This window comes from Trichosurus vulpecula, chromosome 1, assembly GCF_011100635.1.
Source record: "Trichosurus vulpecula isolate mTriVul1 chromosome 1, mTriVul1.pri, whole genome shotgun sequence".
NCBI lineage: Eukaryota > Metazoa > Chordata > Mammalia > Diprotodontia > Phalangeridae > Trichosurus > Trichosurus vulpecula.
The window spans coordinates 32,986,751-33,003,303 of record NC_050573.1 but is presented as its reverse complement, the minus strand read 5'-3'; the positions used below and the strand labels follow the sequence as shown (position 1 = coordinate 33,003,303).

The 16,553-nt window shown below is 40.3% G+C and overlaps 1 protein-coding gene across 2 annotated transcripts in view; it reads left to right on the top strand.

Annotated features, from left to right (window-relative positions):
- The window catches only part of PTPN11 (protein tyrosine phosphatase non-receptor type 11), a 73,567-nt gene that overhangs the window by 10,311 nt on the left and 46,703 nt on the right, over positions 1–16,553 (top strand). For both annotated transcript variants that reach the window (XM_036752763.1, XM_036752757.1), the window contains exon 2: positions 14,281–14,403. In XM_036752763.1, coding sequence (XP_036608658.1) covers positions 14,281–14,403 — 123 coding nt within the window. The remainder of the gene's footprint in view (positions 1–14,280; positions 14,404–16,553) is intronic.

Below are 16,553 nucleotides of genomic sequence, written 5' to 3'. Positions count from 1 at the left end.
ATTACTGAATTTGAGAGTTGGAAGGAACCTCATTGGCCATTTAATCCAACCCCTTTACAAAAGCAATCCTCACAATAATATGTTTGTCAAGTAGTGAGTAGTCCAATCTCTGCTTGATTGCCTACCACCTTTACCAGGCTGTTCCACTTTGGGACACTGTTAGGAAGTTTTTCCAGACATCAAACTGGAATTGGCCCCTTTGCAGCTTCTGCCCAATGTTCTTGGTTTTGTCCTTTGTTCCAAATGGAACAAGCCTAGTCTATCCTCCACAGACAGCCCTTCAAATATTTGAAGACAGTTATGTTCTTTTGAGTCCATGCCCAGTTCTTTCAACCAGTCTTCATGACAGGGACACAAGACCTTTGGCCATTTTGGTTGCCCTGCTGTGGGCACTGTCCAGCTTACTAATGTCCTTTGGAAGCCATGGCACCTAGACTGAACACAGTGCTGCAGATGAGGTTTGCTGAGGGCAGAGTGCAGCAGGCCTAGCGCTTCCCTCTCCCTCCTGGGAAGCCCTGCCCCTCTTAAAGCAGCCCAACATGCCTGATGCTGCTGACTCAGTGAGCTGGCAGTCCACTAGAGGTCTAGATTTTTTTCAGAACAACTACTGTCCATCCTATCCTTGTGAAATTGACTTGTGTGTGTGTGTCCAAATGCAAGACTTTACATTCATCCTTATTGAAATTCATCTTAGATTCAGCTCAGTGCTCTAGCCCTGGAGATTCTTAACTTGGGGTCCCTGATCTTGTACTGCACACACCTACAGCCACACCCACCCACCATATATGTATATAAACACACAAATATTTATATATGTGATTTATATATGTGCATATATATATATACACTATTTACACACATAACTTATCTATCTATACTACATATATACATTTTGTATTTAAGTTTTGTAATCCTGTGTATTTTATGTTATTCATTTAAAAACATTCTGAGAATGGGTCCATAGGCTTCCCAGACTGCCAAATGGGATCATGGCACAAAATGGTTAATAACCTCTTCTTTAAACTGTCAGAATGTTTTTGGATCTTGACCCTGTCCTCTAGGTCTTCCTTGTCCCTGTTGCCCATCACAGCACTTGGCACATAGGCGCTTAATATGTGGTTGTTGACTTGAATATAGCCATGTTAATTGCAGCCCAGAAATCCTTTCCCAACAAACAGTTCTTTCCCTTTCCCCTGCTTTCTGGCCCCTGACCCACAGACCTGGGTCCTGTCCTTAAAAAAAGCAGAAAGGCTAAATCATGTGATTGCCGCTGACAGTTTATGCAGTCTTTTCTTAAAAGCTTTCTAAATAGGTCACCATAGGCCACTGACTATCTCTTGTGTGTGTATGTGTGTGTGTGTGTGTGTGAGAGAGAGAGAGAGAGAGAGAGAGCACGCACGAACCCTTGAGAGTGAATGCAGTTTAAATCCTGTTGTTTATGGGTTGGGTTAGATGGCCTCTGATGTCCTGTTGCAGCTTTCAGATCTTGTGATTATGTCACTTTGTAAAGTATGTCTGCCCGGGAGCCAATTCCGAACTGTGCGATACAGAGGATAGAGCTCTGGACTGAGAGACTGAGGACTTGGGTTTGAATTTCAGTTCTGCCATTTACTCCCTGTATGATCTTGGGCAAGTCATTGAACCTCTTTGGGTCTCATTTTCCTCGTCTGTAAATTAGGTGGTTGGATTAGATGGCCTCTGAGATCTTTTCCAGTTTTAAAATCTATAGCCCTATAATCCTAAAAGTTGGCTGTAATATAGCCATCCAGCAATAATGTCTTCGTATTCCAAAGCATATACATTTTAAGGCAAATAGGGAACTGGTTAAACACACTTAATTCTTTTTCAATTTTTTTGATGCGTTTTACTCATTACATCCCATTGATTTTTAAATATGACTCTTTCACCTTCCTCAGACAGTCAGTTCCCCTCCCCCCCCCATAAGAAAGAGGGAGAAAAAAAAGTTCAACAAAATTGGCCTCATCCAACAGCATTGATAAGGTTTTAAAGAAAGTCGTATCAGTAAACTCTTAGATGTAACTTAAGAACCTGGAGTTGTTAGAGGACTTTTGAAATTATGGTCTGGCATATAACAGCAAAAACTTTCTGCAAATCTGATGAGAATATTTTCCCCCTTCTTCGAACTAATTCATTCTAAATTGATGAATCATTTGACAGTTGAAAAAGCAGGAAAGCATCTCTTCCTTTTCCAGTTTGTGAGTTACAAGAAACAAGGTGAAGAAAGTATGAGTTTGCATTTCGAGTTTCTCTCATGGTGATCCAGCTGCATGGGTGTGTTTAATTTTCATTTGAGGGGAAATGCATTTATATTTAATAATTTTTAATTCAGGAAATTCTTGTTTTATTTAAAAAATCCAGAACATGTAGACTTGTTGTTTAGATAAATAAAATGTTGCAGATATTGTTTTGGATGGCAAAATAGTGTGGCAAAAACATTTTCTAAATATCCATGGGTTAGAGATGAATATCTCCCAGTGAGTTCAAAAGTATCTGCTTCAGTTATTTTTTGTAAGTCAAATCATCAATCACAGAATTTTCTGACACCATTAAAAAAATAGTCTGGAAAAGTTATCAAAAGGAATCATGGCTTTTAAGTATGTGGTACATTTAAGATTATAACTGAAATGTGAAGAATACATTTGATATTAAAGTTATATTGAACAACAAGAATTAACTTTATACAAAAATGATAATTAAGTCTTCTGACTAGTGACTTAAACTAGATTTAAATCGATAGGACATAAATCCAGCCCAGCCCCTGTGAGTTAGCTTCTATAGACTGCCTTGCCACCGCCATTAAACTTATATGGACATCAATTTCTCCATCAATAACCAGGCCCTTAAAGATTTCCTGAGTCAGTGGCAGAAAGAGGCCTCTAACCTGAATCTTAGCACCTGCTTTACAGCTTTACGGATATTTCTCCCAGATAAATGAAAGCTTCTGCCTTCCCCCACTCCTTTTGGCCAATCTTTTATTGGCATGCCTGTCACACGGCGCTCTTGTGGACTTGGTTGTGGCAGGTGCTTTTCTATTTCATCTTTCTACGCAGCATTCCACTTTTACCTTTGTGGCCAATGGCTGTCCTTGTTATTCTGGTCTCCTCATTTATGAAGCCTTGTGCATACCAGTGGCAACACAGTTAACTGTGGCATTCTTATGTAGCTTTGTCTTGTTGATAGTTGGCTAAAAATGGAATCCGGCTGTGGCAAGGGGCTCCTCTCTGTTTTTTTCTTCTTTTTTCTTTTGGACCTGCTTATATGAAGAACACTATTGGCCTTCTCTGATCTGGGGCTTTCCATGGAAAATTGAAGTTAAAAAAAAGGGCCATTATGGGGCTGGAAACAAAACTTCTTTTGGGGAATTTTGGTTCTTTGTTCTTTCCCCTACTTTATCAGGGCACCCCATTGCTAGGCAAGGGAGGGGGGAGCTTCATTGCTTTAAATGAGGCTACTCTGTGTGGTCTATTTCAGCCAGTTTTCAAGGGGAGGGGGGAAGAATTGCTGTGCCAACCAAAAACAAGCTGAGGAGCAACCCTCCTTCCAAATTTGTTCTGGTTAACCACTAAATGAGAGTTTATGTTTGGGGATAAAGAGGAAAATGGTGTAAAGTACGCTAAGTGTTTTACTTGTGTAATAGGAAATGAGAGAAGCCGCTGAAGACTTTTTCCTTTGTGTTCTGAGCTTGGGTGAGACAACAGAATTGTTTTTTGCCTTATAGAAATGAATGGCATTTTTCTGTCCTTGTGGGTTGTTATACCATGTTAGATACAGAAAAGCTGTCAGGAAAATTAGAGAATCACTGGGTACTTCACTTGCCCCAGGGTAATGACAGCAACTCAAATTGATTATAGTAACTGGATATAGACCTCAGAGGTTATCTTGTCAGATCTCTTGATTTTTTTCTTTTTTTAAAAGTTAAATTTTATTTTTTTTTAGAGTGACAAAAATTTATTTTCTCTTCCTCCTCTCTGTCCCCACACCATGAAAAAAAAACCAACCCCAAACTCTTGTGGCAAATGTTACTGTCAAGTAAAAGAAATTCTGGCATTGGTAATGTCCATTTTGCACCCTGAATCTTTCACCTCTCTGGAAGGTGGTGGGTAATACATTTCATCATGGGTCTTCTGGAATCCTGATTGGTCATTATGTTGATCAGCGCTCTTAAGTCTTTCAAGGTTTTGTCTTTTCTATATTGTCCTCCTGGTGTAGCTCACTTCACTCTTCCTGAGTTCATGCAAGTTTTTTCCCTAGGTTTCCTTGACATTGTCCCCTTCATTATTTCTTATAGCATAGTAGCATTCTACTACATTCACATAGCATCATGTGTTCAGCCAAAACCCAATTGATGATTATCCCCTTAATTTCTAGTTTTTTACCACTACAGAAAGGGCCGCTATAAACGTTGTTGTATACATGAGTACTTTTCTTCTTTCTTTGATCTCTTTGGGGTAATAGGCTTAGTAGTAGTATCACTGAGTCAAAGGGTATGTATAGTGTAGTAAAATGTTGAGCATAATTTCCAAATTACTTTCCAGAATGGTTGAACCATTTCAAAGCTCCACCAACAGGGTGTTAATATATCTGATTTTTTATAGCTCTTTCAACATTTATCATTTTTCTTTTTTGTCATCTTTACCAGTCTGGTGAATATGAGGTAGCTGAACCCCTCAGAAAGTTTAAGTGCTTTAGGATCATTGGCTCATAGACGTAGAGGTGGAAGGCCCCCCAGCAGCCATCTAGGGTTACCCTTTTATTCTACATATAAGGAAGCTGTGGCCCATCGAGGTAAGGTGACTTCGCTGAGGTCTCAAAGGTAGTAAGTGTTGGAGGTGGGATTTGAACATCACACATTTGGCAAAGCACTTTCTCCAGAAGTGCTTTGTAAATCATACACTGTTATATGAGTTATATGAGTAGTTATTATTAATAACCCCGTAAGGTAGATGGTACAAGTATTATTATCTTTGCTTTCATAGAATTTGAGAGTTGAAGGGCACAGATGAATCTACACTCTAACATCCCCAAAAAGTGCTTGACCAGCCCTGCTTGAAGACCTCCAAGGAAGAGGAGTCCATGACTTTTCCAGACAACCCCTTCTACGTAGGGACAGTTCTCATTATTAGGAAGTTTTCACTTGAGCTGAAATTGGCTTCTTTTCAATTTCTATCCATTGCTTCTGGTTTTGGGGCCAAATGGAACAAGTCTAGTTCATTCTTCCCATTGACACCCCTGATGATATTCAAAGACAGCTATTATGTCCTGCCTGTGTTTTCTCCAGGCTAAGCAGACCCAGTTCTTTCAACCAGTCTTTATGACAGAGCTTGACCTTTGGCCATCCTGGTTGCCCTGCTCTGGGCACCCTCCAGCTTACCAATAGCCCTTTTAAACCATGGCACCCAGGATAAACACAGTGGTCCAGATGAGGCCTGCTAAAGGCAGTGTATACTGGGACAAGTGCTTCCTTCTTCCTGGAGGCTCTGCCCCTCTTAGAGTAGCCCAAGATGGCTTTAGCACCTTAACACAGCTGACTCGGTGAACTTACACTTGGTTCAGACTCTGTCCATTCCCCTCTAATCTTATCGTGGTGAAGTTGAGGTTTTTTTTGTGTGTGTGTGTGTGCTCATATAAGACTACATTTATCTCTATTGAATTTCATCTTACTAGATTTAGCCCAGTGCTGTCAGCCTTTCCAGGATCCTTTTGCATCTTGACTTTTTAATTTACTGTGTTAATTATCCCTCCCATCTTGGTGTCATCTGAAAATTTGATGAGCATGCCATCTAAGTTTTTGTCTGAGACATTGGCAAAAGTGGTAAGCAGCCCAGGGCCAGCTAAATTCATACAGATCACTTGGCTACTCCACTAGAGACCTCCTGGCATGTTGACTTTGAACCATTAAAAACTGCCCTTTGAGTCTGGCCATCAGTCATGTTGGAATCCATCTGACTGGATTCTTGTCTCCTCCAAATCTGTCGACAAAAATGGTATGAGAGACTTGGATGGAAACTATGGTAGAATTGAGGTAAATTCTCCCCAGTCAATCAGTCTACCGATCAGTAAACACTTAATAAGCACCTATTATGTTTCAGGCAGTACACCATAGCATGAGCACATGGCTAAACGGGGAGGTGGCTAGCCAGGACTTGACCCCAGATTTTCTGATTCTGAGCAGAGTCTTCTTCCCATTGTAATTGGCAGCTTCTCCAAAAGTACCTTCATTCCTAGTTCTGTGACCTATCCTCTACTTCACAAAGCTGCACAGGACAAGTGGGACATATGGAAGGTTATTTCCTATTAGATTACTTTTATTTATCTTTCAGTAATGTTTTCTTTTTTCTTACATTGATTTTTGTGGGAGACTTGTCCTGCTGGTCTGTAAAGCAATGAATAAATGCTGGGTAGAGCAAACTCCTCCCTCCAGGTTGAACCCTGGCTGTTTGCCTGGGCCTTGGAGCTCATTCTCTCCTTGAACAGGGTCCAGGCTGTGGATGGTACTGAATGGCAGTAATGGAGTAGAAGGGTCTGGCACAATGCCACTGGCAGTGTGGTGCTGGCCCCTTGTTGGTCTTATGGGCAAAAGTGAATTGTCTGCCTCTAAAGAAAAGGGCTTTATTTTCTTGGTCTTTTGAGTGTGAGTGGCCTCATTGAAGGAGCTCTAACTGGGGACAACAAGCACTGGTTTCTCTTCTGCCCCAGATGCCTTGTGGGGGACTTGGAAAAGCTGAGGTGTGACAAGGTTTGAACTCAGCTGACTGCCACCTGGAAATAATACTCTAGAGAATTGTTGTGCCATTTTTAATGGTTATTAAAAGTTGAATTCTAGTCCTGAACTGAGTGTCTGTTTTACTTGGAGCATAATCCCTCAGACCTGGGTTCGGGGATATCTAGTGGTTATTAATATTGTCTCTGTGCTGTAGTCAACCACTAAGTATTTATTGAGTGCCCACCCTGTGTAAAATACTGTGCAGGACATAATAAAACATAAAGTGTGGTCCTTGCCCTAATGGAGTTTACAGTTTAGTTGGGGAGACATTTAAGAAGATACGAATAGGGTGTGTGTGTGTGTGTGTGTGTTTGTGGGGCCATTTGGGTTCTGTACCCAGTATGCTTTACAGGGGCTGGGGGTGAAAGGAGATCATCATGTGCTGGGCTGGTGAGGGAAGGTGAGGGAAGTTTTCATGGAGAACATGTGAGACTTGACCTGAGCCTTGTTGAAGTCCACTCACCTCCATAGTATCTTTTCTATCTGTCTCTTTCCTTTTACTCACACAACCTTGATTTCTGATAACTAGCACAGCCTTGTTAGTTATCCACAGTAGGTGCTTAAGAAATCTGTTTTAACTTGAATTTTTTGGGATAATCGTAACAATGAATTATGGTTTACAAAATGGTAGAGCTTTATAGTTTACAAAACACTTTCCTCACAATAACCCTCTGAAGAATGTAGTGTATTTTTGCCCACATTTTACAGATGAAGAAATAGGCTTAGGGAAGAATGGAGTTATGTGGGAGGAGCAGGGAGGTAGGGGAATAGTGAGCAAACATACAGAAGTGGGAATCATTTGGAGAATGGCAGATTTGGAATGTAGTGGTTCAGTCAGTGAGCACTTATTAAGCACCTGCTTGTGTGCCAGGCACTAGGGCTGGGGATTTTTTTTAACAAAGTAAAAACCCAAACAGTCCCTGCTCTTTTTTTTTTTTAAAGACTTTATGTTTTTAGTTTATAATACTCAGTTCTGCATGATTTTGATTTCCAGATTTCCCGTCGTCCCCCCCCCCAAGACGGCATGGAAAACAATATATCTTCTACATATAACTTTGCATTAAACTTATTTACACAATAGTCAGGTTGTAAAGAAGAATTATGACCAATGGAATGAATCATGAGAAAGAAGAAACAAACCCCCCCCCAAAAAAACAGAGAAAAAAAAAACAAAAGAAAAAAAAAGGGAGAGCAAATAGTTTGCCTCAATCTGCATTCAGACTCCATAGTTCTTTCCCTGGATGTAGATAGCTCTCTCCATCATGAGTCCTTTGGAGGTGTCTTTAAACCTTGTATTGCTGAGAAGAGCGAAGTCCATCAAGGTTAGTCATCATAGAATTAATATATCTGTGGTTGTATATAATGTTCTCCTGGTTCTGCTCCGCTCACTCAGCATTATATTACGTAGGTTTTTCCAGGTTGTTATGAAGTCCATATCATCCCCATTTCTTATAGCACAATAGTATTCCATTACAGTCATATACCACGACTTGTTTAGCCATTCCCCAATTGATGGGCATTCCCTTGATTTCCAATTCTTTGCTATCACAAAAAGAGCCACTATAAATATTTTTGTACATACGGGTCTCTTTCCCGTTTGTGTGATCTCTTTGGGGTACAGCCCTAGAAGTGGTATTGCTGGGTCAAACATTATGAATGTTTTTATAGCCCTTTGGGCATAGTTGCAAATTGCTCTCCAGAATGGCTGAATCAGTTCACAATGCCACCAACAGTGTAACAGTGTTCCAATTTTCCCACGTCCATTCCAGCATTTATCATTTTCCTGTTTTATCATGTTAGCCAATCTGACAGGAGAGATGTGGTACCTAAGAGTTGTTTTGATTTGCATTTCTCTAATCAATAGTGATTTAGAGCATATTTTCATATGCCTATAGATATCTTTAATTTTTTCCTCTGAAAACTGCCTGTTTATCCTTTGACCATTTCTCGATTGGGAAATGACTTGTATTCCTATAAATTTGGCTCAGTTCCCTGTATATTTTAGAGATGAGGCCTTTATCAAAGACACTAGTTATAAAGATTTTCTCCCAATTTTCTACTTCCCTCCTAATCTTTGTCGCATTGGCTTTGTTTATACAAGAACTTTTCAATTTAACATAATCAAAATTATCCATTTTGCATTTTGTAATGCCCTCTGTCTCTTGTTGGGTCATGAATTCTTCCCTTTCCCATAAATCTGACAGGTAAACTATTCCTTGCTCTGCCAAATTGCTTATAGTATCAGCCTTTATTTCTAAATCATGAACCCATTTTGACTTTATTTTGGTATATGGTGTAAGATATTGGTCTATGCCCAGTTTCTGCCCTACCATTTCCCAATTTTCCCAGCAGTTTTTGTGAAATAGTGAATTCTTAGCCCAGAAGCTGGATTCTTTGGGTTTATCAAAGAGTAGATTGCTGTAGTCGTTGACTACTGCATCTTGTGTGCCTAACCTATTCCACTGATCCAAGACTCTGCTTCTTAGCCAGTACCAAGAAGTTTTGATGACTGCTGCTTTATAGTACAGTTTAATATCTGGTATGGCTAGGCCACCTTCCCTAGCATTTCTTTTCATTAATTCCCTAGATATTCTGGACCTCTTGTTCTTCCAGATGAATTTTGTTATTATTTTATCCACCTCTGTAAAATAATTTTTTGGTAGTTCAGTTGGTATGGCACTGAATGAGTAAATTAATTTAGGTAAAATTGTCATTTTTCTCATATTAGCTTGGCCTAACCATGAGCAACTGATGTTTTTCCATTTATTTAGATCTGATTGTATTTGTGTGAGAAGTGTTTCATAATTATGTTCACATAGGCCCTGGGTTTGTCTTGGCAGGCAGACTCCCAAATATTTTATAGTGTCTACAGTAACTTTAAATGGAATTTCTCTTTCTATCTCTTGCTGTTGGGCTTTGTTAGTAATGTGTAATCCGTGTTCTTAAGGAGCTTACCTTGTACCAGAGGGGAACAACATGTAAATAGTTAAGACAATATAAAATAAATATAAAATACCTAGTGCCAGAGGGGAACAGCATGTAAATAGGTAAGGCAATACAAAATAAGTACAAAATAGATATAATTTTGGGGCGGGGGAGGCATTAACAATAAGGGGAATCAGGAAATGCCTCTTATAGGAGGAGATGGCCCTTCAGATGATCTTTGAAGGGAGCTCAGGATTCTGAGAGATATGTATGAAGAGTCCTGGGGCACGGCCTAGGTAAAGGTCTTGGTGTGGGAAGTGGAATGCTGTGGCAGGGGAAACAGGGTATTGGCCTGTGTGGCTGGAATCTAGAATGTAGAAGGGGGAGTAGTATAGGATCAGTCTGAAAAGAGAGCATAAAGCCAGATGGTGAAGGACTGGTAAGTGACCGGCAGAGGAATTAGCATTTTGCCAGCTTCCTGAGCAGGGGACTGCCATGGTTGGATCTGTACTCAAGGCATATCAGTTTGGCAGCTGTTTGGAGGATGGATTGGGTAGGGGAGAGATGAAGAAGCAGGAGATAATTAGGAGGCACTTGTAATATCTGGGCCTGAACGAGGCCTTAGGAGGGGAGAGAAGAGGATGGATGCAAGAAATATTGTAGAGATTGAATTGATAAGACTTGACAACTCCTAGGACTTGGAGGTTGAAGGATAGTATAGTATAGGGGGTGACTGCTTTTGAACTTGGGTCATTAGAAGGATCTACAGAAGTGTCATCTACAGAAATGGAGAAGGGTGGGATGTAGGAGAAAGATAATAAGTTTTGTTTTGAATAGAACTGCAGTTTGAAATACCTATGGGCTATGTAGTTGGAGCTGTCTGCTAGGCAGTTGGCAGTTGGGGATTGAGGCTCAGAGAGACATTAAGTTTGGATGTGCAGATTTGGAAGTAATCTGCATAGACATCGTAATTGAACTATGGCACCTGTGGCAAAATGACTGACAGAGCATAGAGAGAGAGGAAAGAGGTCCTAGGACAAAGGCTTGTGGACCCTCATGACTAGAGGGCACAGTATGGATGATAACCCAGCAAGGAGCAGGAGAGGAACCAGGGTTTCAAGAGAGCTGTGTCCTGAACATCTAAAGAGGGGACAGTATCCAGGAAGATGGTTTGGCCAGTGGTGTCAGTTACTTCCGAGAGGCCAAGGATGAGGACCCAGGAAAATTCTCAGGAGTTAGTAATTAAGAAATTACTAGTAACCTTGGAGCGGAGTTTCTGTTGAGTGCTGTTGGAACACCCAGATTGGAAGGGGTTGGGAAGTGAGAGACAAGAGAGGAAGTATGTGTAGACTGTGTTTGTAGAAGAGCGTAGACTACTTTTTTTTACTGTGGAAGAAAGGGAAGAGAGATACAGGGTGAGGCTTAAGGTGAAGAGGACAAGTGAAAGGTTTTTTTTCCTTCTGTTTCCTCTATGTATTCCTGGTCCTTTGTATCAGAGTGGCCTTAGCAGGCCTTTTTCTTCATTTCTCAATTACTTGTTTTCCAGGGCTCTTAATAAACATTTTTCACTCCCCCCTCTTTTCGGGGCCCCTGCTGTGAATTGTTCTGACTGCATCATTTGTAGGTCTTGAGAGTGTTCCATTTGAACTGTTTCTTCGTCCCCCCCAAAACTTAATTTCTAGTTTTTATAATTCTGTTTGCCATTAGGCCCTTCATCTTCTGTGCTTTAGTTCCTGCATGTCCTGTGAGAGTGACCTTTTCTTCTGCCTCCGGGAAGCCCAGTGTGTCTGAGAAGCCCTTTTGGGAATTCTTGATGACATTCAGTTAGTTGGCCATCATTTTAGCTTTTACTTGGTTCCTCTTCTGAGGAAACATTTTGCATCTTCTTGCTGTACTTCCTTTGCCTTTTCAGACTTTTCCATCGAGGCCTGTTTTGTTAGCAGTTTTTGTCAAATCTTTTCTTTGCAAAATAATCATTGGGCTGCTTGCTGAGGATTTTGTGCTAGAGGGGCCAGGACAATTTGGAGAGGTCTAGTAATAGCTCTTGGGTCCAGTAGTAGCAGGTGTTTGGGGGCCTGGGTCAGCTCTTCTGGTAGTACTGATCCTGGCCTGAGGGTACCCAGATGAAAACCACCTGCTGCTAAGGTAGGGATAGGGAACACGGGCCTTGGCATCTGAGTGCTCCTGAGGATTCCTCGTGGGGGTTTCTGGTGCTGGCTGTCAGCCTCTTCCTGTCCTGTTTCTCAAGTCGAGGGTTTTTTTTTTTAAGATCCGAGAGACCGTTTTTCAAATCTTTCATTTTACAATCTGCCCTCAACCTACTTTTCTTTTTACTGGGTGTCTTTTTTTTTAAACATCACATTCGATTCTGGTTCTCTTTCCCCTCTCTAATCTCTTGAGCCAATCCTGGTAACAAAGTAATAAAAAGAGGGAGAAAAAAACAGTTTAGCAAAATTAACTAATATACTGACCAGTTCTGACAGTATATATGGTATCCCCAACCCATAGTTTTCTACTCCTGCAATGAAGGGAAGCAGTTGTATTTCCTGAACTCTTCTTTGGAGCCCAACTTGGGCATTATGATTATGTAACGTTCAGTTTTATTGTTCCTTCTGGTTACAATATTATAGTCAATTTTGTATATTGTTTCCTTGGTTCTTCTTATTTTACTCTGTATCAATTCATATAAGTCTTCCGAGGCTTCTCTGAATTTTCTTTTACTATTCCCTAGTTTGTTTAGCTCTTCCTGGGTCAGTGGCTATCTGCTTTCCTCACAGTTCTTCATGACCGTAAAAAGTAGAGCTGGGAATATTTTGATGTATATGAGATCTTTCTTTGTATCTTTGACCTCCTGAGAATAAATGCCTAGCAGTGGGATCTAAGGATCAAAGAGGATGGAGATTTGAGTCACTTTTTGAACACAATTCCACATTACTTTTGACCAACTTATAACTCGTCACACAGTGTGTGAGTAAGTGTGCCTTGCTTCCTACAGCTCCTCTGATGTTGATTACTTCCATTTTTTTCATCATTGCCAGTTGGTGGGGTGTGAAGTAAAACTTAGAATTGTTTTGATTTGCTTTTTTCTTAGTAGTGATTTGGAACAATCTTTCAGATGGGTAGTAGTTTACCATTCTTCTTCTAAGAATTTTTTATTCTTTGACCACTCATCCATTGGGGGATGGCTCTTTATCTTATATTTTTATGTTAATTTCCTACATCATCTTTGATGTTAGCCACTTATATTTGATGGAAGGATTTTTTTCCTCAGTTAGCAGTTTCCCTTATTAAGCCAGCTACATTGATTTTTTTCATGTAAAGTCTATACATTTCATGTCATTGAAATTATCTATTTTATCTTTTGTGATCCCCCTAGCCATTGCTGGGTTGAGTTCTCTCTCTAGCTATAGTTGTAAAAGGTTCTGGATCCCTGCTGTCTTTAAATATTGGTATGATGCGCCCTTTAATATTCAGGTTGCATGTTCATTTTGAGCTCATTGTTTAAGGTCCAAGATGCTGGTCTCAGTTCATTTCTCCCAAATGGCTTTCCTTTAAGAAGTGGCATTAAAGACAAGCTACAGAAAGTATATAATTAGTAAAAGGAGTTGGATTAGTCATATAGGAAGATTATGGACAGCCTGGGTGTGATACTGGTACCCATATAATGGTAACAGACCTAGAGAAGTTTTCCGTGTGTGGGTGGCTTCTCAGGGCACGGTTTATGGGAAGTCATGGATGAAAGTCACAAGAGGAGTTGGTACGGTTGGGTTGTAGTTGGCCTTATCGGAAAAGGGATTTTACTCACATTTGGGGCCTTATGGATGCTCAGAAATATTTCAGTCTGAGGAATTATGCTTTCTCTGTCCTTAATGGATATCATATAGAGGTGATCAAGGCTCTGAGCACCTCGGCTGTTGTATTACACTTGAATTGGGATAATGTTGGTTGAGAAATCCCTTAAGAGTTCACTCAGTTCATAACAAAACAGCTTCTTGAGTTAGCTTTATTACACATCTCTTTTACGTTGAATATTGTGACAGACACTTATCAGTTTATCATTGAATGTAATTCAAGGCATCGAATTGAATTAATCATAATAATAGCTAGTACATACATAGCGGTTTAAATGTTCACAAAGCACTTTATATGTTGTCATTGGATCCTCACAACAACCTTCTGAACTATGTGCTGCTGTTAGTCCCATTTTACAGAAGAGGAAACTGAGGCAGAGAAAGGTTACATGACTCAAGTGATCCAGGATCATCCAGCTAGTAACTGTATGAGGGAGGATTTGAAATTAGATCCTTCTATACTATTGCCGCTTCTGTCAATTAAGGCCTGCATAAGTCGGACCTACTTGCTATGCCATAGATTTCTCTTTCCATTCGCCTTTGTGGTATCTGTGAAGGAAGTTCTCTTGCTGAAAGTTTCTGACTCTAATGGATCTATATTCAAGAGGTAATGCATTTTCATGGTAGATTTCTTTGTTTATGTTTTGGTCAGTGATTTGCCAGTCATTTATACTCTCTGGGAAATATGGTCTAAAATCCCCTTTCTTTTTCCTCCCTAAGATGGTTTCACCCAAATATCACTGGAGTGGAGGCAGAAAATTTACTGCTGACACGAGGCGTTGATGGCAGCTTCTTGGCCAGGCCCAGTAAGAGTAATCCAGGGGACTTCACACTTTCTGTTAGGTAAGTTGAATGGAGATCTGTATCTGGGAAGGACCTCAGGGGCCATCTAATCTGACACTCTCCTTTTACCCATGGAAGTGGAGAGGTTCATCCAGGGTTGTACAGGTAACAAGCAACAGAGCCAGGATTTCACCGAGATCCTTCCACTCCAGAGCTCTTTATGATAATGCACGTCAGAAGAGAGAACTTTGCTAGGAAATGGTTATGGAGTCTTGGGCAGTAGTGAGATCAGGCCTCAACAATTTTCTGACTTCAGTATTAACTAAAATATTTTGGAAGCTTCTCTGCCTGTCTCTGTTAGGTAGGTCCTCCCACATTTGACAGAAAGGTCGGAGTACTTCTCCAGTTATTCTTCTTCTCCCCCTCCCCCACTGAGATGCCACTTCTTGGCAAAAACTAGAAGCAATTTAAGTCAGTAAATGTCTTCTGTGCAAGTGACTGCTAAGCTCTGGGGACACAAAGGAAACCAATAATGAATTAAAGTTCTGTAAGTGAGTTCTTGGTCCTAGCCTTGTTGGAACCTGGTTTATTTAATAATAATCTTACTGAGGATGAAGATGAGGACAATAATAGCTAGCGTTTACGTAGCACTTACGTGTGCCAGGCACTGTGCTTGTCACTTTACAAATAATAGCACATTTTATCCTAATAACAACTCCGAGAGGTAGGTGCTATTAGTGTACCCATTTTACAGATGAGGAAACTGAGGCAAACTGAGTTTAAGTAGCTTGCCCAAGGTCACACAATTAGTAAGTGTCTGAGGCCAGATTTGAACTCAGGTTTTCCTGTGGGCCAGCACTCTATCCACTGAGCCACCGAGCTGCATCTGTTATTGTAGTTTTTCTATTTCCACTGAAACTTAATTATGTTTTATTTAAATAGAAACTTACACTGTTTCATCAGAGTGTGGAGGTGACCTTGGGTTCTGAAAGGTGATCCTAGGTCAGAGGCATCTGATCTCCTAGCAATCTAGAAAAGCTTTGACTGTGGTCATGGTGATGTCCAGTGTGTCTCTTATCTAAGGACCAGCCCCGTTAAGCTTGGAGAGCTTCTTTGTCAGTTTGGCTGCAGGGAGATGAATCTTTTTGATCACAGCAACTATTTTTTAAAATGAATTTTTATTTTTTTCATTAAAAATCTCCCAATTATATGTAAAAAATTTTTTTAAAGCATTCATTTTTAAAAATTTTGAGTTCCGAATTCTCTCTTGCCTCTCCCTCACCTCCTGAGAAGGCAGTATGATATCAGTTAGACATGTGAAGTCATACAAAATATATTTCCATATTAGCCATGTTATAAAAGAAAACACCTCCAAACCCAAGAAAAATAGAGTTCAAAAAGTTTTCTTCAATCTTTGCTCAGGGTTCATCAGTTTTCCCTCTCAAGGTGGATGGCATTTTTTATCATGGGTCCTTTGGAATTGTTTCGGATCATTTTCTTGATCAGAATACCTAGTGTTGCTGTTAATGGTACAGTGTTTCCCTAATTTTTCGCATTTCACTTTGCATTAGTTCATATAAGTCTTCCCAGGTTTTTCTAAAACCATCCTGCTTGTCATTTCTTATAACACAATAGTACTCCATCACAATCGTGTACCACAACTTGTTTATCCATTCCTCAATTGATGGACATCCCTCCATTTCCAAATCTTTGCCACTACAAAAAGAGCTGCTATAAATATTTTTGTACAGAGAGGTCCTTTTCCTTTTTCTTTGATCTCTTTGAGGTGCAGACCTAGTAGTGGGGTGGTTGGGTCAAAGGGTATGCAGTTTTATAACCCTTAGGGAATAGTTCCAAATTTTTCTCCAGAATGATTGGACTGGTTTACAATTCCACTAAGAGTGCATGAGTATCCCAGTTTTTCACACCCCCTTTTAGCAATTGTCATTTTCCTTTTCTGTCATGTCATGTAATCTGACCTTCCAAGTTGTAGAGGGGTTGGGATGTGTGTCAGTGTCTCCATCCATGAAATCTCAGAGCCTTGAAGTGATGAAGTTTTGAGTGGAAAATTAGTTGTGGTTGATGCCTCCTCCCTGGGAGGATCCCAAGGGCTGAACTGAATGCTCATTCTACTGTTAGCTTATTTGTTGATGTTTATTTTTAAAAAGAGTCAAAAGTAAGTGAAAGATATTTGGTGGAAAGATGTATTC